The sequence below is a fragment of the Scatophagus argus genome, chromosome 10 (assembly GCF_020382885.2).
Source record: "Scatophagus argus isolate fScaArg1 chromosome 10, fScaArg1.pri, whole genome shotgun sequence".
Taxonomy (NCBI): Eukaryota; Metazoa; Chordata; class Actinopteri; family Scatophagidae; genus Scatophagus; species Scatophagus argus.
In genome coordinates, this window is record NC_058502.1 from 4,663,008 (window position 1) to 4,686,767 (window position 23,760).

The following is a 23,760-nucleotide window of genomic DNA, read 5'->3' on the forward strand; positions in this document are numbered from 1 at the left end:
AAGGAACATGGCTGCCTTTACACCTGTGTTTCCCAAGCCGGGAAGCAGCGATTGCTCCAAAGTATTCTGACCTACCTGCGGAAAATGTTTGAGAAATGGTTGAAAATACTACAGAAAACATACTGAGGTGCAAAATGTTGTCCACACTCTGAATCATGTGTGTTGCTCACGCTGCTGCCAGTGTAACAAGCTCTGTTCCCCTAAAGGTTTTTGGCTGTCTTACCTTCACTGGCACTGATGAAGACAAGAAGAAAAACAAACATTTAAGCTACAAAGTGTGGCGCCGCGTAGCTTGGAAGAACTGTGGGACGTTTTGATGGACGTGTTTTAACATAACAATACCATCACACTGTTTACTTACTATATGCTTGTTTGGCTCAATGTTGAACTTGTGTTTCTCCTGCACGTCAGAAACACCCAAAAACATATACTGGTTACAGTGGTGTGTACAGTGGTGTGTACATACCTTGAAAACTACACACACACACACACAGAGGCATACTTTCCTCCTGGCCCGGGCTGTCGATGAGGCTGTGGGAATGGGGTCACACCTGCGCTGGCTGGCAGGGGTGATAAACGATGTTGCTTTAAACTTTGGAGACCGTCATTTTTGGGAGCCGCTGTTTACCCTCTATTGAAGTATAATGGGGGCCTTTGAAGGCCAGAGCGCCAGGGACAGAGGCTGCCCTCTGTCTGCTGTTCTGAAAGGAGGAGAAAACTAGCCCTCGATTAGCTAATGACACATTCTGCTTCGATTTGCCATAATAGGACAGAGCAGCCCTCTGACATTAGGACTGGCAGATCCCAGCTCTGGCTACTTTGGAAAGTTTCTCACAGCTTTCACCAGACAAATCGAATAAATCAGTTTATTGGAGTTTTTGCAGATGTTTTTTGTCTTGGCGCTTCACGACAGGATGAGTTTTTATGATGTAAATTAAGACGGATGTGCATGCGTTTACAAAATGTCTAGATGGTCTTAAAAAGTGTGAATATGCACGTAAAACCCCGTCTGACCTTTCTCGCTATCACGCTAACATCAACGTGTATGCGTGTTACTCAAACGCTAGAAGCTGGACCGCTCGTGCTCTTCAGTCATCGCCTAAACGAAAACCCTTTGACAGCGATTGCTGTATCAGACACCAGAGCTGCCTTTTCATGCTAGTTTGGAGAAGTCATCAGCAGATCCTCTTACCACCTCTCTTATCAGATGAGGCTGCATATCTGGGTGCTCCTCCTCGTTTGTCTTTAAGGCCTGAAGCGATAAAGTGACGCGAGAATGACAGTCTAGACTGCAGCTGTCTCGGTATGAAGCATTCCAAGCCTTCACTGAAAACCACTGTAATCTCTCCCCCTCTCTGTGTCACACACACACAAAACACACATGGACAGACATTAACACAAAAAACCGCACATTCAAACACACCCCTGTAGACACATTCACATTCAGTACACCCACACACACGTGCACAATTATCTGGGTATGCATACAGTCACATTGCACAGAAAAAACAGCCAATTGATGTTAATCCAAGCATGCAGTGGCTGTTGTATTAGCTCATGATTAGCCCGTACTGCCTGCAGCAAGTGGAACGCAGAACATCCAGATTTTTTTGGTTTTTTTTACGTGGCCAAATAATCTCAGCAACTTCTGCTCAAAGTCTTATATCAACTGTCATTCAAGTTTTCAGGTTCCACTCAATACATGTTGATTGTACTTTTCATGCAGATTTACGGCAGTGAATAGACAATTTAGGTTAGAGTGTACAGTCGATACAGTCGACATAAGAGCTGATAAGCCTTTGCACTGTGAATACCTGTAATGTTCTATGTATGGATAATTAGTAAGATTAAAGTCCAACATGATTATTTTTGCATCAGCATGTTTATGAAACGTTGGCCGTTTCACAGTTCAATCAGCACTTCATCTAAGTATCCATGAATGTATTTAGAAAGAAGAGCGTAAAAAAGGGATAAGTTGAAGAGCACATGCTGTCTCCTTTCACACACCCACGCAGTGACACTTTAATTTGCATCTACGAAAACTTTTTCCTTCCAAAAAACCCCTTCTCTTCCTTTTCCTCCTTGACACCAAATCGCTTCCCTCGGCTTAACAACCCCAGAGGAAAGTTGCAACTGAAACAAATGGGTTTAAATAACAACCATGCAGCAACAATCTTCTCACAGCGCGGTGCATTGCAGTTGTCATTCATCACGCCACCGCAGCATAACGCGGGACTTCCACAACAATTACTTCTGTCATTAAACTCCCCGTATTGTTGTCGTTTTCTCGTGTGATAAGCGTGATTACCGGCCAAGCGCGGGCTAATCTTCTCCAATCTGCTCTGCGGTAGGAGGAAAAGCAAACCTCAGCTTGCCACTCAAACCTGAGCGGAGAAGACGCGTACTGCTGTGTTAGACTGCCCCCCTGTGGCTGAGAGCAGGAATTTCATTTTAAAATACTGTGAACAGGCTGGCGCACTTAGAGAAAATGAATGAGACTCTTAACAGGTTTTAAAGGCAGCAGGTTTTAATTTTGCCGCCTTGAACAAGCTTATACCTTGATTGTAGAAATTATCTGAGACACTTTTTGTGTGTGGACTGGACTGCGCAGTTGGGTAGACAGTGAGTGATGTGGAAAGCTACAGTCCCTTAGTGGTTTGCCTTATTGAATCGTTGCTAATCACAAAATGAGACACGTACATAAAGATAAGCAATGAAATGAAATCTTGTAAGACATTCAGGTTAATTTGAATAACTTATATGACCTCTTTTGTTGTATATCTCTTAAATGACAAAACTTGTGATATTCTATATATTTTTTTAGTATCAACAAATCATATTAAGAGACCAACAGCACATTAGTGTGGCTCTCAGTAAGTTCCTTGTGTGTGGCTCTTAACCTCAAGCCTCTTCGCTGCTACTGAAGATGTGAATCTTAAGCAACACATCTTCAGCATGTGGTTTCTTTATTTTGAGAAAGGCTGAATGATAAAGTAGTTGGACACTTGAGTTTATAGCAAACGATATCACTGATGTGTCTCGGACAACAGTGGAGCTACATGCCAGGTTTTGGCTTCCCAGATGTCAGTAGTTAATCGTCCTATTTGCATTTTTGCAGCTTTATTCCCTTCAGTTCTTAGTTCTGCATTTGTAATGCACAAAACTCAGTATAACTCAGTGGTTCCATTACTTCTAAGTCTGACTGATGTGGAGTTGTATAAATTAACACTGACGTTTTGCTGAATTCCTTATTATTGGCTCCTTTTAATCTTTCGAATTCACAAGTTCAGTCGACCTTCCTTATGTGCATCATCATCATCATCTGGGATAACAGCGTCTGCAAAAAGTCTTAAAAGGGGTGTAAATATTTAGTAGCAGGGCATATAATCTGTCCAGATCCACTGCACTCCGGTCATGTACAGTATATGGACACAGGGCTGCTCTCACAAGCTCTTTTACTCTCTCAGGCTACATCATTCACATCATCGTAAAAGCGGAGGCCCTTCATCACTTTACAGTACCCAGCGCTACCGTTAGCCCCAGGCTCTCACATCAAGGCCTGCAGTCTTCCGCCCCACACCAGCTGTAAACCTCGGCTCTAAGTGTAAGAGGGAAGAGGGATGAGAGGGGTTATTGATGTGCCATAAACCCAGTTATTTTATCGAGGGAAGGAGGAAACTAGGTGTTCACTCCAGCAGCCCCGTTTCTAGCAGGTGTGTCTCTTTTGAGGAAAACTGAGGTGATGTTCTGCATGAGTTTGTTTTGTTGTTTGCTTGCTCAGGAGTCCCGTAAACTGCAACAAGCACGAAATTCAATTTGCAATTTGGACAAGCTTGTGAATATTTCCCCACTGATTGAACGCGCTATCTCAGATCAACCACCAAAACTGTGTTCACAGTGGTGGTGGATCCATGAAACGCGGGCTGGTTTTGGAGAGGCCGATGTCTCCGGGGGGGAGAATAGTTTCAGGGGAGGTTCAGTGAATGAAAGTGAAAAAGTATTACATTAGTTACTACATTAGTTATGGTGTGGTGGTGCCTTTTTTCAAGCTTTTGGGACGCCTGCAGTCTCACACTTTAAAAATCCTTCAACTATAGCCTTGTTTAGTGAATTCATTCAGTCAATTCAACCCAGATAACACAGGAGTGTCTCATCTGGCATGTGTGTGTAAGTGTGTAAATCACTCAGAAGAGCTTAAAATGCTTAAATTTATATCAAAGGTAAATGGTAATTAAATTCATTCATGTCAGAAGCTACGACAGGCTCACATTTGATATTTGAAGCAATTTCTTTTTTTTTCAATAAACGCAACATTAAAATACAGTCCTGGCATTCGCTTTATGCCAGCAACTTAAGAGTTTACAGAATCTCAAAGGTGGAGTGAAAGCTGCAGCGCATGTCCATGTAACCTCATCTCTAAATGAAGACTTATGATCCATGGAGACATAAGGTTATGGGCTTTGCCTTGTTTGCAAAACATCACATGCAACTTGATCTATCCAAAATATTCTTTAAACCTGCACACTTGTATGATAACATGACAACAGCATTAGCTACTGTATAGAGCGAAAAGTGAGACTCTGACTCTTTTATGAGACCTGGCGAGCTGCCACCATCTTCTTCCCCAGCTGTTGAGTCTTTCTGACACAACAGAGGAGAGCAGCTCACGTCTGCACACAATTTCATCCTTCCACTCTACCTGCAGCATGCACACACACTCCTCTTTCTGAAAAGGTATCTGTACGCTCATAGACATATGCGCACACTTGTGCTTGAGAAAAAACTAGAATAGAAGCATACATTCAGTGACCTTGTACATCCATGCATGAGAAACCTCCTTTTCACACACATACACTCACAAACACACATGATCATGCACAGACAACAGTCCTCGGGGCAATCATTTGTCATCTGGAGAAGAATTTACAGTCATGCTCTCTGTGCTGGAGGCTTGGACTTAAGGCATTCCTCTGGAAATTTATGTCCAAACAGCTGTGGTCTCATCCGCTTATGTGCGGACCTTGAAGACAACGCTGTCCCAGGAATTATGAGGGAGATCCAATCCATTACACACCTCCAGTCAACTCTTGAGTGTGCGCACATGCCTATGTAAGTCGTTTTCTGTGTGTGTCTTTGTATGACCATCAGCATGTGTAAGCATGAGCGTTTTCCTGCTTTCACAGTGTGCAGCTGCCTAACTCGATGTGTGTTTGCTTGTGTGTGTGTGTGTGTGTGTGTGTGTGTAGGATTCGGAGATGGTTTTGCGTTCAGCTCTTTGATGGCTGAACGGTTATCCTGAGGCTTTATGCATCGGAAGCCAATAGTTTGAAGGGGTGGGAGGGTGATTTCACATTGCAGCCATATGGACTGTTATGATTCCCTCTTAAAGTGAGGTCCACACCAGAGGTAAACAGCAGGCCGCAGTAATAGATGAGGTTTTCAAATGGTCACAGAGTGAAATCATCATAAAGCTGGTGTGCACATGGGCAAAGGCAGATGAACAGTCCTTGTTTAATAATTCTAAATTTTAGTTGTCCATTAAAAGTCCATTTAAAGCAGTTTCCTACTTGCACACATTCAAACCTCGAGAAAAAATAAAGGATGGAGTTTACTCACAAAACTTGTCTCAGCAATTTTCCTATAACCTTCTGCACCCAGGCTTGATCCTCCATTTAAGCCTGATGGATGGCAGACCGACTCTCACTCATTCAACAAGGAGTATTTCTATGAGTGTGTGTGTGTGTGTTTCTCTGTAGATTAAACACACTGGCAGGAGTAAGGTAATGTAAAGGATGGAAACTCAATAAAGTGTGATGATGATGTGATGTGTTTAGTGAGGAGGGTTCAAGGCTTGGCTCCATGCATGTTTTCAGCATGCCGTCATTTTCTTACACTGCCAAAGTCCACTGGGATGTACAGTGGTGGGGGAGAGAGAGGGAGAGAGTAAAATCGAGAAAGCAATGAACAAAGTATGAATGGTGCATTAGAGCTTTGTGATCTTTCTGATGAAGCTGTCCAGGTTCTCCTGCTTCCCCCCTTTTTTTGAATAATTGTTGTTAGTTTTGAAAAATCCCAGAGAAGTGAATGGGAGTCTGAGGAGTAATGCACTGCAGAAACTCGGGTTAGAAAAAGAGCGAAGAGGGCAACACGTTCTGCTGGACTGATATTAACAGTCTGCGTGTTGTCAGTATACTTCTGCACAGGATCAACAAGACAAGTTCCAGTTACTGAGCGTGACACACAACTGACTGTGAGACAAGGGAATAAAGACACAACATACAGTGACAGTAAGGGGCGAGTATATTGGAGTGGATAACTTAGAATAATCTCATCTGAAGAATGTGATTCTAAACATCTAAATTCCTTATATCTGATTGTTAGCTTTTATTAGTTAGTTTTATTTAATTTTTCTTAGCAAACACCCGACACAAGAAACTAATGTGTTTTCCTTTTAGTAGAGGCAGTCAAAAAAACAAGTTTCTGTTGGACACCCTGGTGGTCCGAGTTTCAGTCTCACCTGCTGACTCTTGAAGAAGTAATTTGTCCCGGCGCTGGGAGGTGAGGGCTAAATAAAAGGAAAACATTGTTATCATGATTAATCAGCGGCTCCGTCAGCGGGCCGAGGTGAATAGAAAGTGGCACAAATGACTGCATGGAATTCCAAGTATGTCAGACTGAATAAACCTGCAATGTCCGTCCTTCACTCTCAGTTGCACTCACTTGCTGTTTTTGTGTTTTTGTTTGTTTTTTTGTTAATTAATGCAACATTTTCACCAACAAAGTCTTCATCTGCCAAAAATATCTTTATTGTCTGACATTTTCTTCTTTTCCTTTGAGTGTGCTTTTCATGCTGCAGCTGGAGCCGTCTGGGGTTGGATGTGCAACACTGTACACCTCTTTTACATCTGTGATGCATCCTTTTGAAATCGTACAGATAAAGTTACTGTATGCAGCTGTCACGGTTTTGTGTCCTTCGGTGTATCAAGAGAGAATTGACATGGAGGAGAAATCCTTAAAGTGCTCAGAAAAGAAGTAAACTTGAACAGCTCATCTGCTCGTAAAGGCCCAGTTAATATGGTTGAAAACGACTGGACATCCTCTGAACAGACTTTGCAGTGGACTATTTTGTCAACTGCTGTTTCCAAGTTCCAGCATGAACTTTAAATCTTGACATTTTTTGGTGTCTTTTCTTAGTTGAACGTAAGTGTTTTGTTTCTGTTGCTAAATTACTGGAGTTTTCCATGATTTTCCAGTTCTAAACTAAAACACTGGCCTCAGCTAAAATCATTTTGCTCTCCTGGATTTGTTTAAAATTTCTTCCCTGAGATCACTTTGGTTTCACTACAAATGAGCTGAAAACCACCAAATGCTCAGGGCAGATTGAGAAATACATTTTTGGTTTATTCCTATGCCCCAGTAAGACATATGGATACATACTGACTCCAGATTGTGACAGACTTTGACTGTTGACAAGACACAAAATCCCAGAAATTGCATGGCAGATATAAGGTTTACTTGAGGACTGAATGGAAATTCTTTGAGGTTCTTGGGTTTTAAGATGCTTAGCACTCAAATGGTATTTGAAAGTGCTGTTTGACTGTGATGCATTTTCGTCTACTTACTGACAACCTACCTCAAATGATGTGCTTTTTCCAGATGTGTTGAACTCATTTGGTTCTCCAGGTTAGTGCAGCCTGCTGCCAGCACACTTCATCCTTTTAGGAGCTCAAGAAGTCTGAAGGGGAAGTCTGCTTCTACCTTCAACTTGCCTGAGGAGGTCATTTGGTCTGATGCCTTTCACTCCATATAATATAAACTTCCTCACCACAAGCTTCTCACAAACAGCATAAATAAACAACCCCAGGACAAAACAGTCTTTGGAGCTTGTTAGGGTGCACGATTTCACCAAGAGAGTTTGTTTGTTCAAATTTGCTCGCGCAGTGACCTAACTCCTTTATACTGAGCACATGTGGGGAAGAGGGCATAGAAAGGCGAACATTACAGAGGAGGGGGGAAAAGTGGAAAAATCCACATTTTTCCAATATGCAGACGGGGCTGTTCATCAGGCAAGGTTTGATACATGTCTTTGAAAAGTTAGAAACAACAACTTGGTGGAAAAAGTAGGATGGTTTGGCTAAACAAATGTCATTTTTGGACGGTGCTGCAGGGAGGATGAGAAAAGGAAAGATGATGAAAAGAATGAAAAGATACATTCCTGAGAGTCTAACTCACCGCCTCGCTGTTTCCTGAGCTTGATTAGAGGGATGCAGTGACTTGTGGATACATTAAGATTAAGATCTCAGCTGTCCAGAGGGAATTACAAAAAAGGAAGCAATATGAGTGTCTTTATCAAATGTGACTTTGGCTTTTATTAAAGGAAGTCTCATTACGGCCTGTGCTTATACAGCGCAGTCATGCAGCCACGCTGTCGTTTGTGATGGTTACAGAGGCCAGTTTGGAAGGAAAAGTCACATATGGGCTGGTCCAAATTGCTACTATCAATGAAGTAATTCTCTGCTTGTTCTGTGTTTAGTAAAATATACAAGAGGTCATAAAGGCAGACTCTATCCTCAGCTCTATTTGTAAACCTCCTCTACAGCTGTCTTATAGTTCAAGACACAACAGCTACACAATATTTACTGCAAGTAAGGTCATCCATATAAACATGTGGATTATGTGAGAATAAAAGTTTAAAAACACAAATCTTTTGTTTTGCTGAAGACTGTTTGACTGTTAGGGAGCAAACATACTGCTGAACAGCCTATAAAAATGCCAGACTCTTTGCCACTCAAAATTGGTTCAGATTATTTCGAGAAACTGTAAATAAAATGTGACAAGGTCAACCACATCATATTTTCAACGCTTTGGATTATACTGGAATATACTGAGTTTCCAGATTAATGAGGCTACTGCAGTATAATAACTATTAGTAAACACCTCTGAGATGGGATACAGCAAACCAACTGCTGGAGAACTTTCACAGCAGATATCATTTGTCACAGAAGGAAAATCACAGGTGTTACCAATAGCATTAACAGTGGCTCCAGTGGACTCAAGCCAAGCTGGAACACTGAGGCAGCACAATAACATAAACCTGAAACTGATCCTCTAAACAGAAGACAGCCAGCATTAATTTTATCACTTACACCTGTGCTTTCCCTACTGTGACATGGCAAAATGTGAAAAACACCTACTGGCAGAAAGCTAGAAGCTTACCTCAAATGTTTTTATGTAAGAAATTCATTATCAGTTCGTTTTAGATGTAATATATTGTATAACATGAAAAAAATAAAAACTCAAACATCCCGTTTGGTGAGTATGTTTATACAGAATCAATTCTCAAAGGAATACATGACCACAAATCACTTATCAACACAATGTTTGATGAATATCATGAGGGTAAAACAAGCAAATACCAAAAATGAACAAAAATTTAAAAATGATTCATAGAATCACTTTCAAAATACAGAGAAAAATCTGCATTTCTCCTAAAATATCCATTTTAATACCTGGACTCTCACTTTTTGAAATAAAACTGTATTTTTTCATGGCTGCAGATTCACATTACAACCCAGTGATGAAGTGAATATTACAAAAAATACAGTACTGAATCATTTGATTCTGGTGCAGTCGCCAGCATCAGCCTCCACAAATATGTTGAGCAAAAGCTGCGATGGGGTGTTTCTGGTACTGCTGCAGGGCAACAGTCTCCAAGAAATTCATGAGCAGCCCATGTAAACACTAGTGTGCTGCTTTGTATGATTCTGCCATAACACAACTTTAGAAGCTGCTACATTGCCTTTTAAGCAAAAAGTGTCAGTTGTCCACAGAAGTGGTACAAAATGCAGTGGGGACAGACCATACCAGACTCCTCCTTTACTTCAGCTCCGTTTTGGAAGCTTTGATGGTGGGGCGTCAGATGCTGTGTTTGCTGCTTTCCTGGACGCAGCTTTTTTCCTGGAATCTTTGTCGTCTGGCTCGTAGAGAGCATTTCTGACGAACCGTGAGGCAGCCCCCTTATCCAGACGGGCGGCTTTCTTCTTGTCTGTGAGCTCTTTCACTTTGTTCATATATGTCCTTATTCGTTCCTGAACAACAGAGGTGACACGTATAAATTGAGAGAAAGCGAGGACATGCCAAGCAGTACAGAGACACATACATACCAGCTCCTGTTTGATTCCATGTTCTCTGGGATTTACTCCTTGCGTAGTCAAGTACACTGTAAACAAGAACACAAGAAAGACTATGAGTCCAAATTATGTAAAAAATGACACACTCAAGGAGACACATGTATGATGCATCTCCCATATGGACACCTGCCTTATCGTTATATACAAAATAATGACATGATGAAACCTTACTCCAGAATAATGAATTAAGGGTGTAGGCACTCATCAGATCCAGCTTGGCTTGATCCAAAGGGTCCAGCTGTCAATAACAGATTAATTTAAATTAACACCAGCTATATAAAAAATATAGAACTCCAGTGAATAATAAGCACAACAGAAGTAAACAACAGATTAATATGCAGATGAATTGACTTTGTTTTCTTTCTTTTGACGTGGCTGTGCGTAGGTATCTGCTCGCTTTAATTCTAAAACATTATCAAGTGATTGACAAGTCACTGTCTTAAGCCTACCCTCTGCAGCAGGTCGTTCCTGGGCATCGAAATCAACTTCTCCAACATGGTTTTGACAGAAGAAACGGAAGAGTCGAACCCGGCGAGCTGTTCGTCTATCTCGTGAGGATAATCCTCAGTTCTGATGTCCGCTGCCATTCTCCTGCAAAATAATTGGCCAAAACAAAGTTGCTTAGCTCCAGTGTTACACGATTTGTTCATTACAATGCAGACGACAGCAAAAAGCTCAAAGTCAAATCTCAAATCTGTAATGTTAGCTAATTAGCTGCTACAAAAGACTGCACATGCTACTAGCTCTTCACAAGAAAACAGGTGAACTTTTAGGCTATAAAAGCAGAAATAAAGAGACAATTAAAAGTGATTTTTGGGGCAACACTGATTATCAGTTTGGTGACAATACACTTTCACTGGAAACGGAATCTGACGATATTTAAAGTAAGCTATTTCTGTTGTACCTTTTTAGCACGCAACACGCTGTGGACGACCGGAAGTGACGTTTAAAAACAACACAACTTGTCGTCTTCTACTTCCTCTTCCTCCTCTCTACTGCCGTCTGCCGTTCGGAAGAGCGAAGTAGACTTCACTTTGCGATTTGCTCCTTTTTTTGCCGGTGTCCGTGCTTTAACTAGAAATTATAACAAAACAGTCTTATCAGCCGCGTGACAGTGCCACAATGAAAAGGCGTTTAAAATATTTTTTCAAGATAGCTAAGTAGCATTAGCCATAGTAACTGAACTGATCTGAGGGCAGCAGAGGTTGCCACGGTAACCTGCAGCGTCAGTGCGGTAAATGAAAGTGAGTGTGCGGACATGTCAGAAAACAGTTTGGCCTTAAGCGCGTTTGGGACTTGGACCGTCCGCACCGTCCGCTGTAACTGAACACAAGTAATCCATCTGTGAAAGAGGCTTAAGACATGGACAACTGTGATTTGGAGAAGCTCTCCGTCTCTGGTGCGAAGCTCCATCCAGCGTTCACTCCAGAAGTCACACACTACAAAGTGACAGTTGAATGCAATGTCAGCGAAGTGACTGTGGACTTGATTACTAGCGACTGTGGGGCTTCATACAGTATTGTGAGTACTGCCCTGCAAGTGTTATGACGTTTTTATCTGGCAAGACTCACATTAATGTTTTTCTTCTTCACGTAAATGTAACCTTTTTTTACGTGCGTATTTCAGCTCTTTGGTGACGGTTCCAGCACCATTAAACTGAATGATGGGTTAAACAGAGTAGAGATTGAGGTGGTGGCTGAGGATGGCACCATAAAGAAATACTGTGTGGAAATCACCAGGCTGTCTGCAAAAGTTGCAGAGCTCAGTAATCTGGCTTTGGATGGAGATATTCCACTGCATCCTGAATTTTGTACCAACATCTATGAATATAATAGTAAGTAGAGGCTAGTAGAGATAACCTAGTTGTATTGAGGTAGTGTTTCATATGTGAATTAACAAAGAAATTAAATAGAGTACGCCGAAAGACTGTACACTGATCATCAGTTAGTAAAATTTTCACATTATATAAGATTTTCATTTTGTTGTTGGTGCTTTTGATCTTTGCTTCTGTCGGTATCGTGCAGGCCTCGTTCCCTTTCACTGTAACGCTGTCACACTGCTTCCCAAAGTGGCAGACAAAAACATAAAACTTGAAGTGAATGGGGAAGGCGGCTCACAGCAGGTCCCTCTGAACTTTGGAGACACTGTGGTGGAGATCTCAGTCTGTTCAGCAGATGGCAGTAATTCACAGGTGGGATGAGTCATGAGAAGACGACTGTTGTGTTTTGAGGCTTAATGTGTGTTTTATGCTCACACTAAATGGTTGACATTATATTTCAGAACATATACACCTTCACGACTTAGCAGTACATCTGATCCATACCTAATAAAATCTCTGGTACTGTATAGTAATTTTACATTTTAATGCGACTCACGCACATGTTCAGTTGCTCCATGTTCCTAAATGATGTCATATAAGTCAGCCTTCAGTTTGTTTGGCCCATTTTAGGTTTCGTAAAGCTCTCCTGCCACATGAGTGGATTTTTTGTGTGAAGGTACTAAACCTGACGTCCCTCCAAATCTGTCAGGTGTACACACTGTTGGTGACTCGCAAGCTGATTCCCATGGCCGTGACCTTCGCTGATGAGAAGCAGCAGCTGGACTACGAATGCCCAGTATCTCTGACTGCCTTTTATAGGCCTGTATCTATCAACCACAGGTGGGGGTTGAATGGGAGGATGCTTATTATGAGAACATATTAGCAGTTATAGCAGCAATTACCTTCTTTACCATATTCACTTTATCATATAATGTTCTATAACAGGTGCTTTGATGGAATAGTAAAATGAAAGATGTTATGACACAATATACAGCAAATCAACAATCCATTTCAAGTCATTTCCTTTTCTCATCCTTTTCTATTTTTTTGAAATATGTAGAAGTTGTTGTATGGAGTTACCTCAGTACCTCAGCAGCATAGACTATGCACATGCTGGTGTCTGTGTTGGTTCAACAACTGCTCTCAAGATCTAACAGGTTGTCTTGTTGATTTGCAGTGACCCAAAGCACATCTTGTCAAGGCCTTATATTGAGATGCTTGCACGGCGATCAAAGGTCGATCCACTTAACGACTGTCCTTTGGGAGATGGCTGGAAGGTTGTTGAGCTGGACCTCGACAGGAAGATGTCGGCTGCTCTGGTCAATTGTTTCTTTGCTTACCGAGGTGAAGCTCGGAGTCTTAGCTCCTGAAAGAGATTTGTCTCAAGCAGAGCTGCTGTGAGCCAATAAGAGCCTAAGCTGAGTTAAAGGTCATTCGGCAGAGTAATAAAACCACAATTATCTCTGCCTAAAGCCTTGCGACAAAGCAAGTGGTATACAGATGAGGAAGATAAAAGCGTGCTAACCTGTCAAGACCATGAATGTCACATTGATCAAATAATAAAAAAGAAGTTACTTTCAGCACACGGGTCCTTTCAGAATACCTTTAGACAGACGACCTGCCCTCAGAGTAAAGGATCCTCTGATTCTTTGACTCCACTGTTCAGATTTTTCAGTATCAGTTGATCAGTTATGTGTACCTCCAAAGCAGCTCTACCTGTAAGAAAAGCTTGTCTAACTACATCATTAATATAAAAGGTACACTCCGCTTTACCTCTCAGCCGTCCTGATTACACCAGCTATGCTATCATGTGACTCCATGTTACTGTAGACAACTATTACGTTGCTGCAAGCAGGTGGATATTGTTACTTAACTAAAACCTTGTGTATCTAACTGCTGTGCGCTGAAGGCCTCCTTTGAGACCAGTAGGCTTTCCCTGCTTGGTCAGGTGGATAATTGATCTCTAGGCAATCAAGCCCTCTGTCCAATTGATTTGAACCTGCAGAGGTTAGTTCTGGATAATTTTACAGTACAGAAGATAGCACCAGCACAGCACATAACAGATTTGTTTACATCAGTAGTCAAATTCATTTGTTAAGACTTAATTTGCTTGATTGCTTGTATTTCTGCGAGTTGTTAATTAAACTGACAGTTCAGTCCATTCCATAATAAAGAAAATCACTTGATTAAACTGATATATTCTGAGTATTCTGTTACAGTTGTCAGTCGTGTAGGACAGCATTTCTGTGTACTTACTTACTTGGTGTGTGAGTTGCTGTGTCTTTGATACATTGTTTTTTTTAAAAAAAGGATGTGGTGGTGTGATGAAATTGTCTGAGCTGGGGTCTCACTCTGTGGACTGTCCACACAAGCCCACAGGGTACCTGGATGCAAAGGTCAGTATGAAAGATTAAACAGTGATCTGCACTGCCACAATCAGTGCCGGCGACCTTGATTCTGCTCATCCTTTATTCACAAGTCAGCGCTCTCTGCACAGTGACTAAGTGCTGGCTTAACTTCCACCGTAAAAGTATCTTGTGTTTGCGTGTGAGGTGTGTGTGATGGTAACACAGATGAGAGTTGATAAAGCAGTAATTTATCGTTCACTGTTGCTAATTTTCAGGATGTGACAGAGACAGGCTGGTACAAGAAGCACTTTGCATCATCCGGTTGTTTGGAGCTCGAGACAAAACACACTTTGGAGGTGATGCACTTATTTTATTTGCATTATCAGTACACAAGTTTAAAGTTCAACTGCATTAGTGACACCACCTTAGACTTCATAAGTAAGCTAGCCAGTTATTAAACATAAAGATCATTTTTTGTTGTTTTGTGTATCACATTAGTTCCATCCCATTAGAGTCGGACTCAAAGTCAGGGTCATATGCAGAGTCAAAATCACTGTTCTCATCATTTTTGATTTTAAAGATCAGGAATTTGCCTTAGTGATTGTGAAACTGTTGTATTCTATAGAGTTACATGTTGACACACATTACAGAAAAGAGGAGATTTTGTGGGAAATTAAAGTGATTGAACTTTGATTTGAAGTCTTTTGAAAACAATGTTTTGACTTGAAAGAGCTCATCCTTATATAACTTACATATGACAAATGTTTCACTGCTGCACACTCGCTCGTTTCCTTTCCTGTCTTTCTTAATCGTCGTTTTCAGTTCCACTGGGCTCTTTCTTTAGTGAAGTTTAATACCACTTAATAACATGAGATAATAATCTGCCTAACTGCCTCTCCTGTTGTACCTGTAGGTAGAATGATTGTTTTCTTTCTCTACTTCAGGTACGTAGCTGGGAGAAAAGACTACAGATGACAATAGGAGAAGACAACGTGGATAAACTGTGTGCCCTGGCCCAGGATCACCTGAAAGTCTACCGACAACACCTGCCAAAGCCAGGTATCACTTTCCAAGAGTGTAGGATCAACGAATAAACCGAATCTTTTTGGTTTGATCCAAAAACAAGTTCCAGTCAAAAAGAGAGCCCAAAAGAGTATTCATTAGAATTGTTGTCAATTCTCTGGAGATATCATTCCCCATATTATCATATCTGCTCTGGTCTGTCTAAACTGCCATCCACTTTAACAAAGAGTTTCTGCAGTTTGTTTTGTATTCCACAGCTAGTTAAATAGAAGTCTGGTGAGTATTGAAATGCACCCTTCGCCAGGGGACAGTTTTCTTTGCCCTGCTGTGGCACAGCAGCTCAGCTTCAGCCATTTAAAAAAATACATGAAAATGGGCGAGTTAGCAGTTGCCTCCAGAGTTTCTTCCTCTATCTGACCTGCCAGGCAGGCACTCAAGTTACTGCTCATCTTTTCTCAGCTACTCGTGCTTTGCTAATTGTTTGATGACTCTGAGAAGTGACATCTGAGACTGATCCCAGAGCACTGAAAGAAAGTCATTGGAACTGAACCGAGAAGTAACACCAGAAGAGAGTCAGTACGAGATATGAACCGACAGAGACACTTAACTGTCACCTCTTGAAATATAAGCAGATTTTCTTCTGTAGTACCAGAACAAGGTGTATGGAGGCTGGTGAATGAAAAGCGTTGTTCAGTTTGCCCTCTGGTGTTGTGTTGCTGCAAAACACAGCAGAGCACATTGCATCACTTGTGAAGATCTTATCTACACAGAGGAACTTGGTAAGAAGAATAAGAAGAATCAACTTTTATTGGCAGTATATATATATTTTACATACACACATACTGAATTTTACTACTGCATTTATCCCATCCTTAGTTGAACACACACATGCAACACCCGGCAAATTACATGCAGTGAAACACACACAGGAGCAGTGGGCAGCATCAAGCGCCCGGGGAGCATATTGGGGGGTTTATCAGCCGGCTAATGAAGGGGGAGGGGAGCATTTTATCACATTAATCACTCCACCACACCCAAATTTTTCTTGCCTGTCTGGTGGGGGAATCGAACCGGTGACCCTCCGATCACAAGCCGCTTCTCCAACCTCTAGGCCACGGCTGCCCCCAATATAGTATCAATATATCATGATGAAATATAGTGTAATATATGAAATATATATGAATTATGATGAAATATAGTATCAGTGTAGCATGATGAAACTTTATTACAATATACTGCAGAAGCTGCAAATGCTTTTCGGTTGCATTATTGGTCACATTATATTGTGCTCTTTTGGAATTAAATCTTTGGATTCAGAATTACTCAATGCTTTTTTGTATCAGGCACATCATTTCTAATTCTTCATTTTTTTTTAATAGTTTCTTTACCTGGTGCTTCCTCTAGTGCAGAACAAGGGAATACTGCGAGATGTGCTGTATTTCAGCTCTTTATTGATGCAGATCCTCTCAGAAATGTATGCAAACTCTGACTCTCTGATCTTTTGTGCATACCATATTCAACAGTGTTTACATCCACAGGGGACATGTTGCAGTATAAGGACGACCAGTCTCCTCTGCATAGCCTGGAGCAGGCTGCTGCCCACTATGCATCAGCTATCAGACTCAGCTCCAGAGATGCCAGGCTCCACTTCCTGCTGGGTGTCGTTCTGGAGGAGCAGCACTATGCTACAGAGATCTACGGCCTCCAGAGGAAGGTAGAATCAGACAACCACTTTCTGTGATGTGTTTGAGGTTTTGCACTGATGACTAGCTGTACATGTACAACCAAACATCTGCTTTCCATCTTTCTATTAAAGGACATTTGCTAACACTTAAACACATTTATACAGAATGTCCCCTAAAGCTGCCTTCATGGATTCTGACTGAAAGTCCTGGTTTCAGTGCACATGAGATCAAGGACTTTGCCACCCACACGTTCACAGCTACTCTTTTCCACATCATACCAAGCACACATGCAGTCCCCTGAAAAAGTCAAATTCCAATCCTGTTTGATGTCATATGGAGGTTTCGGAATTACAAAGTCTCACCTTTTCGGGATTACAAAGTCTCACCTTTTCATTCCTTCATCTTCAGGCTGATGGAGACAGAGATGAATTAAGCGACGCCAAATCTACAGCACGTCAGGATGACATCCTGGCTGTGTGCAAACTCCATGGTTACCTCGGCACGCCCACAGTGCAGAACCAGCTGCAGGCCTTGGATAAAGAGTACCAGCAGCTCAAAGAGCAGGGACAATCCAGCAAAGCAGACTATGTCCAGACACTCTACATCTGGCTCTCTAAAAAAACTGGGAAGGTAACTGTGTCATCAGTTTCATCTCATGTTGCTTAAGAATGGAATATACTCTGCTTGCCATAATTAGGAGCACCAGTGAAACACCTAAAAAGTAAATGTAAAAGGGGGGTTGATCAGATTGCTATTTTGACTTTTTCTTTTCAGTAAAACATAATGTGAAGTGATTAATCAGGGAGACATGTCAAAGATGAAAATAGAATAAAGGGATGGGTCAGTTATGGTATCATGAAATGCAACATCTGATCTCTTATTGCTTGAGCATAAATCTGTTCATTTTCAAGGAGCAGGTAGTCTCAGGACCTTGTCCAGTGACTGCTTGATCTATAGTTAAAGAGGCACATAAGATACCCTGACACTTTGTCAACAAGGGCTTTGTAAATAAATAGGATGCAGTGATGTTGTCTGCCAATGATGGCCGTGCAGCTTTCTCATGCAATAATCAATGCATTCTAAAACCATTGCCAGTTATGAACCTAAGGGCACAATAACCGACTGCGTGGAGAGCTTTACGAGTGGAGAGTGCATATAAATTACATCAGCTGCTCTCTGCAGTTCTGGCTGATACACGCAGGATACAGACACAGATACAGATGTCGCTAAATGTAACAAACCACTTAAGGATGGATACTTAAGTTATGCATTATAATGTTGCTTGTTGTCTTATTATGTTGTAAGTGACTGTCATGATACATTCTTATTGTTCTGGAAAGCCTCTGAATAATTACTAATCAACATGTGGCAGATGAGTTTGGATAGCCATGCAGCCGTGCAGGATGAAGAGAGCTGTGTTCACCGTGCCCTGATGAAGTACCTGGATGCCTGGTCCCTGAGTCCTGACAGCTGGGAGTACAACCTCCATGTAGGAAGGCTGCTGCTGCTTCGGGGCAGGAGCAGAGAAGCCCTGCAGCACCTCCAGAGCGGTCTGGCTCTGCATCCCCTTCATCCTGCACTCAGGTCGGCTCATAGAGGTGTTGTTGGTAGTAGGAGCAGAAATTGTGTCAGCAGCTCTGTAATATTAATGATAACAACCAAAGTTAATTAAAAGTTAGAGCTAGGAGGTTTGCTACCTGAGGATCTCACGTTGTACCCTGGCTTATTTATAGAAAAAATACCTGAAATATAACCCAAAGAGAACAGTCTAATTAAGAGTAAAGCCACGCTGTGCCTGACAGGTGATCAATCTCAACACTGATTCTCACAGGCAAGTAGTGAAATTATGACGCATTTCTGCTCCTAAAAAAACCTAAAAGCAATGTTTTGTTCAAACCGAAGCTCAGATGAAGTGAGACGAGGCCTAGCAGTCCAGTTGGGTAAATGGAGTAGAGATTAAAATGTACAGAGACAAAGACAGCATCACAGCTACTTTTGTCTTCAACATCTCTCCTGTGTTGCCTTCATGTTGTCAGATTCTTCACAGGGCTGGCTCTGCTGCAGCAGGAACAGAAGGCCTCTGAGGACACAGAGAAGGAGGCTGCCCTGTTCTTACAACAGGGACTGGAGCACTTTGTCAGCCAGCGATGCAGCAAGAGGTGTGCAAGTGTGTGTGTGTGTGTGTGTGGTGGAGGTGGATGTGGATATGGATGCATTCAGTAAGAGGGCATGACAGTATCAGTAATGTACCAGGGTGTTCTGTTTAAGGCTGCAGAAGGGAGAATATGATGGTGAAAAACACTGTCACAGTCCACAGATACACACAGACATACCATCTGCAGTGTCACCCATACATAGAGTTCCTTCACCTTTCAAAGTATAGATTTGGATTTTCACCTGAACACCATCTGTGTTTAGTACTGAAGCCAGAAGGTTACATTTTGGAATTGACTATTCACTGTGGATCATCACTGGAGCAATTCTCCTGCTGTTTTCCTGCCCTGCTTTTCATTTTCATGATTTTGTCTCCAGCTGGGTGGAGCAGGGTCTGTCAGAGCCTCTGTCAAGCCTTAATACACAGTTCCTCCGAGGCCTCCTCACTCTGGGCCAGCTGCAGCAGAGGAACACCCTGTCTGGGAAGGCCATGAGTGCAGAACAAGTGTATCACACGTAAGTTACAAACAAAACGTTTTGTATGAGTAATAATTTGACTCTTTTTTTAGAGGTGGTTTTATCTCTTTGTGTTTGTAGTGGATCTCAGCTCCAATTAGCTGCCTCACTCAACTCCACTGTGAACGTGTGATTCAGAGAAAAGTCACTCACACCAGTATGATCCAGTTTAATTACTGTTTAAGTAGTGCATGAAAAACTCTGCTTGTCTCTGTGCTGGAATGCTTCAGTGTGGCAGTGCTGACTGCCCAGAGTGTGAGTCAGTGTGTGTGTCGTGGCAAGGCGAGCGGGGAGCTGGAGTGGGTGCTCCTGGATGCTCAGTTCGCCCTGCTGCAGAGGCTGATCCAGCAGGGCAAGCGCCAGGCCAAGCCAGGCACAGAGAGACAATCCCTGACGGCAAAAAGATGCCAGGCCCTCACAGCTCTCATACGCCTCACCTCTATCGCCCCCTGTCAGGAGCTGCTGGACATGCAGGAGAAGGTAAGGATGTGCAGTTGGGCACGGAAACATACACAATCAGTTTTTATTTGCTCTTATTTTTCTGTTTTTGAAAGCTGATGATAAAACAAAACTCTCAAAAGTTTTTTGAAATGCTGTACACTGAAGCACCATAGTTAGTCCATGTATTGACCGTAATGTTCGTAAGCGTCTGGTTTGACAGACAAATCATACCACCAAACATACCATCTGCCTCACTCCTCCGCTGCTGTGTACAGGCATGCCAGCTAGCAGTAGTAACCACACCGCGGAGCAGTCACGCCCTGTGTCTTCTGGGTCAGGTACAGCTGGCTCAATATGATAACAACCCAAAGTCAGACAGGTCAAAGGAAGCCATAACTGATGCCTGCCTCAGCTTCCAGGCCAGCATCGAGCTGGAACACAAGAGTCAGAGTGGAGAGCCAATTGAACAGCTGAGCAGTGAGTCTGTTAAGTGTGTTTGATATCTTTGATCTAACTTATAATGACAACTGGCTGTGGGAATCATGTAGAGATGGGCCTAATCTTACATTTATGTAAAAATGATCTGTAGCATTGCCATATGATATGGTAACCTGAACAGTTCTCCATTGATAAATGTGTTCCTGCTGTTCAACAGACACTTTACATAGAACGGTTACGATAACCTTTTGGTCACTCCACGCCCACATTCTCCATCCCCTGTTTTCTCAGGACAAAAGTGGTGGCAGGACTGGCAGGAGGAGGAAAACAAGAAGGCTGCCACGCAGTCCATCACCCACCCAGCGGGAGTGAAGGGGCCTTCTGACACCACTATGGCCAAGAGAGGCGTTAAACAGGGCAGAGGGGGACCTGGTCAAGGGCGGGTGGCAGCAGCTGTAACCAAAGGTCCTGCTGCTACGCCCCCAGCACCCATCAGGGGAGGGAAAGCTGCCCGTCCTCCAGCCAAAACCCCTGCAGCCAGGTGAGTCACACAGACAGTTCAAGCCAAGCATTTACCAGACCTGATGTGTGGGTGTCTGTGGATGTTTGTCGGCGTTTATTTATTCATGGATGCTTTCCTATGGATGCTTACTTTTCTTGGTTCTGTCCTGCTTCATACTCACATTCATCGTCTAATCAAAATTTTTGAATCTGAGTAGCTTTACTGGAACAAGTTTGTTTCCTCACAGAAGCTGTGTGAAAATTGTGAATTATACAAATTACGGAAACATTTACAGGTCTTGAAAGGTTTGAGGACCACACTAAATATGTAAACAAAACACATTCACACCGACATAAATGTGATGTTTTGCCATATTTTCTGTAGGAGCCCAAATTAAACTTACTGTGAAGCAACAGACTTGTGTCTCTTTAATCTTGTTATCCATTTCAGAGCTTTTGTCTGATATTTTCTCTCCTGTAGGGGGAAAGCTGGAGCAGGAACCAAGCCAGATAAATCCTCTAAACCTTCCAACAACAGTCCTAAACCCCAGTTCGCTGCCAGCAAGTCTAAACAGGAATGTTGCCCAGATACTGCTGAGATAGCGGAAGGTAACGCATAACAAAATCACTGGGAATGACATAGCCAGCCGAATCCCAACTCAATATTCAGTCTAGAAAATACATTAAATTGTTTGAATGTAGATGATGTGATACCTCATTGCATCGTCACACCTCACACTTTTTCAGATTTCTTTCCACTGAAACAGGTCAAGTATGAAATAAAAAACAGCTGTGTTATTATGAAGCCTCAGCTATGACGTGGCATGGAATAACATCAGCAAACATATTTGAACATATTTTTCTTCCTGGCTTTGTCAAAGGAGATGATGATACTTTACGTGTGTATTAATTGTCGTTGTTTCAGAGCCTGCTGTGGCGGACAGAGCGAGCATTTCCGGTCCAGTGAACCGAAGGTCTCATGTCTCACGACTGGGTCTGGCCCGCGCCTTCTCCCGCTCTGCAGACACCCAGGACCAGGCGAAGCAGCTCTACCACGAGGTCATCTCCATGGCACCAGGGGTCAGTTGTAATCTGCGACATTTAGAATGCAGACATTTCCTCAATGCTTTTACAGTTTACAGTGGCTGTAAAATAAGATAGCGTCCCCTACTCAATTTTAAGACTCCACGTCTCGGTGATTACTTCCAGTGCAATGACCACATTGGGTAAAAAAATTACACATTTAGCTTTCTAAAATGTTTTCAAAACTAAAATATTTTTAAAGCCATTCAAAGCTGTTGATTGATTACATCACTTGATGCAATCCAGATCAGATGTGGTTAATGAATTAAATGACTGCCCAGGTCCATGATGCCTACATCGAGCTGGCGCAGCTGCTGGAGCCATCAGACCCTCAGGCTGCGGTGGAGGTGTACTGCAGATTCCCCCTGAGGCCTGTGGCCGAGCAAAGTTTCGATGATGCATTCATCACAGGAGAGATCGTCCGCATGCTGATGTCGCTGGAGCAGTACGACCACCCGCAGCTTGGCCTCAGCCTCGTGGCGTACGGCAAAGTCATGGGCCTAAGTGAGTGCTGTTACTGTTATTGTAAATATGAGACATCAGCATCGATGCTGTTATTAAAGTTAAGTCACATAAGTAGATGTTTTAGAGTTTAAGCAAGTTTGTGTTTGCTTTTATAAGATTTTTTTTTAATAATTTGGGACAGACAAAATCTGGTAACATACCAGGCTTTCTGAAGTCAGCTGAAAAGGTCAAGAACAGGACTTTGGCCCAGGAGGCCGAGATTTGTGTCCCATGCAAAACTTATTTTTACATTGCATTATTATTTACAGATTTAGTTGACTTTTTTAAGAATTTTCAATTTGCTGTCACTGTTTAGTTCAAGCAACAAAACCCCTTGATTAGTTTTAGGAAAAGGTCATGGCTTTGGATAAAATAGACCCTTTCACTGTGTTAACCACGTGTTAGAAAGCACTGAAGGCTAACCTCTCTGTGTCCTGTGTGACCGTCATGCGTAAACAAACTGCACTTATTATTATTTGCAAAGCATGATTTTCTTAGCAGTCACCTTGACTATATTTAACAAATGTGTTATTTAAACACAGTGCTGAAATCGTGCCACCAGGCCCATGTGACATCCCATGATGTGCTATTTATAGAAATGTATTGCATTCAGTTGGTGGGAAGGCCAGATAGATGGCATATTATGTCACATAGAGTACATACATGCAGCATGATGTCATAAATATGTGACTCTGCGCAGAGCAGGTTACATTCATTTACTTATCTCATACGTGGTGTTTGATTTGAACTGCACTTCAAACAACATGAAGAACATTTTGGATGTCATTTTGAAATGAAACTCTTCATGCCTTTAAGCATCTGTATCCATGTGATGTTTTGATGTGGTGATCTGTGGCTGTTCTTAGGTTGCATAGACAAATACATCAACATCTTGGATGAAAAGTCCATGACAAAGCTGCTGAAGAGTGTCTATGCTAAGATCCATGACAGACAGGAGGACGATCAGGACCTACAGGACTTCTTCAAGTTCAGATGCTGGCTATAATAATGCTTGTGACCCTCTAACAGATACCTGCATTTATCTTTAAGATGAAGAC

General features: G+C 42.2%; 2 protein-coding genes across 2 annotated transcripts; one reads left to right on the forward strand and one right to left on the reverse strand.

The window, feature by feature from the left end:
* Nucleotides 1-9,303: 9,303 nt before the first annotated feature.
* Nucleotides 9,304-11,223, reverse strand: c1d (C1D nuclear receptor corepressor). Its single transcript, XM_046400983.1, has 5 exons — nucleotides 11,095-11,223; nucleotides 10,640-10,781; nucleotides 10,362-10,428; nucleotides 10,164-10,219; nucleotides 9,304-10,088 (listed from the first exon to the last, which is right to left on the reverse strand). The coding sequence occupies exons 2-5, from the start codon at nucleotides 10,775-10,777 to the stop codon at nucleotides 9,882-9,884; spliced, it is 468 nt and encodes a 155-aa protein (XP_046256939.1). The 5' UTR covers nucleotides 10,778-10,781; nucleotides 11,095-11,223; the 3' UTR covers nucleotides 9,304-9,881.
* On the forward strand, nucleotides 11,216-23,723 carry LOC124065539. Its single transcript, XM_046400978.1, has 20 exons — nucleotides 11,216-11,711; nucleotides 11,817-12,024; nucleotides 12,215-12,381; nucleotides 12,719-12,849; nucleotides 13,187-13,353; nucleotides 14,320-14,405; nucleotides 14,633-14,713; nucleotides 15,302-15,416; nucleotides 16,919-17,094; nucleotides 17,474-17,695; nucleotides 18,438-18,649; nucleotides 19,102-19,224; nucleotides 19,598-19,735; nucleotides 19,966-20,215; nucleotides 20,452-20,653; nucleotides 20,906-21,155; nucleotides 21,597-21,724; nucleotides 22,041-22,195; nucleotides 22,480-22,702; nucleotides 23,569-23,723. Exons 1-20 carry the CDS (start codon nucleotides 11,553-11,555, stop codon nucleotides 23,706-23,708), a joined length of 3,333 nt encoding a protein of 1,110 aa, XP_046256934.1. The 5' UTR covers nucleotides 11,216-11,552; the 3' UTR covers nucleotides 23,709-23,723.
* The last annotated feature ends 37 nt before the right edge of the window (nucleotides 23,724-23,760 follow it).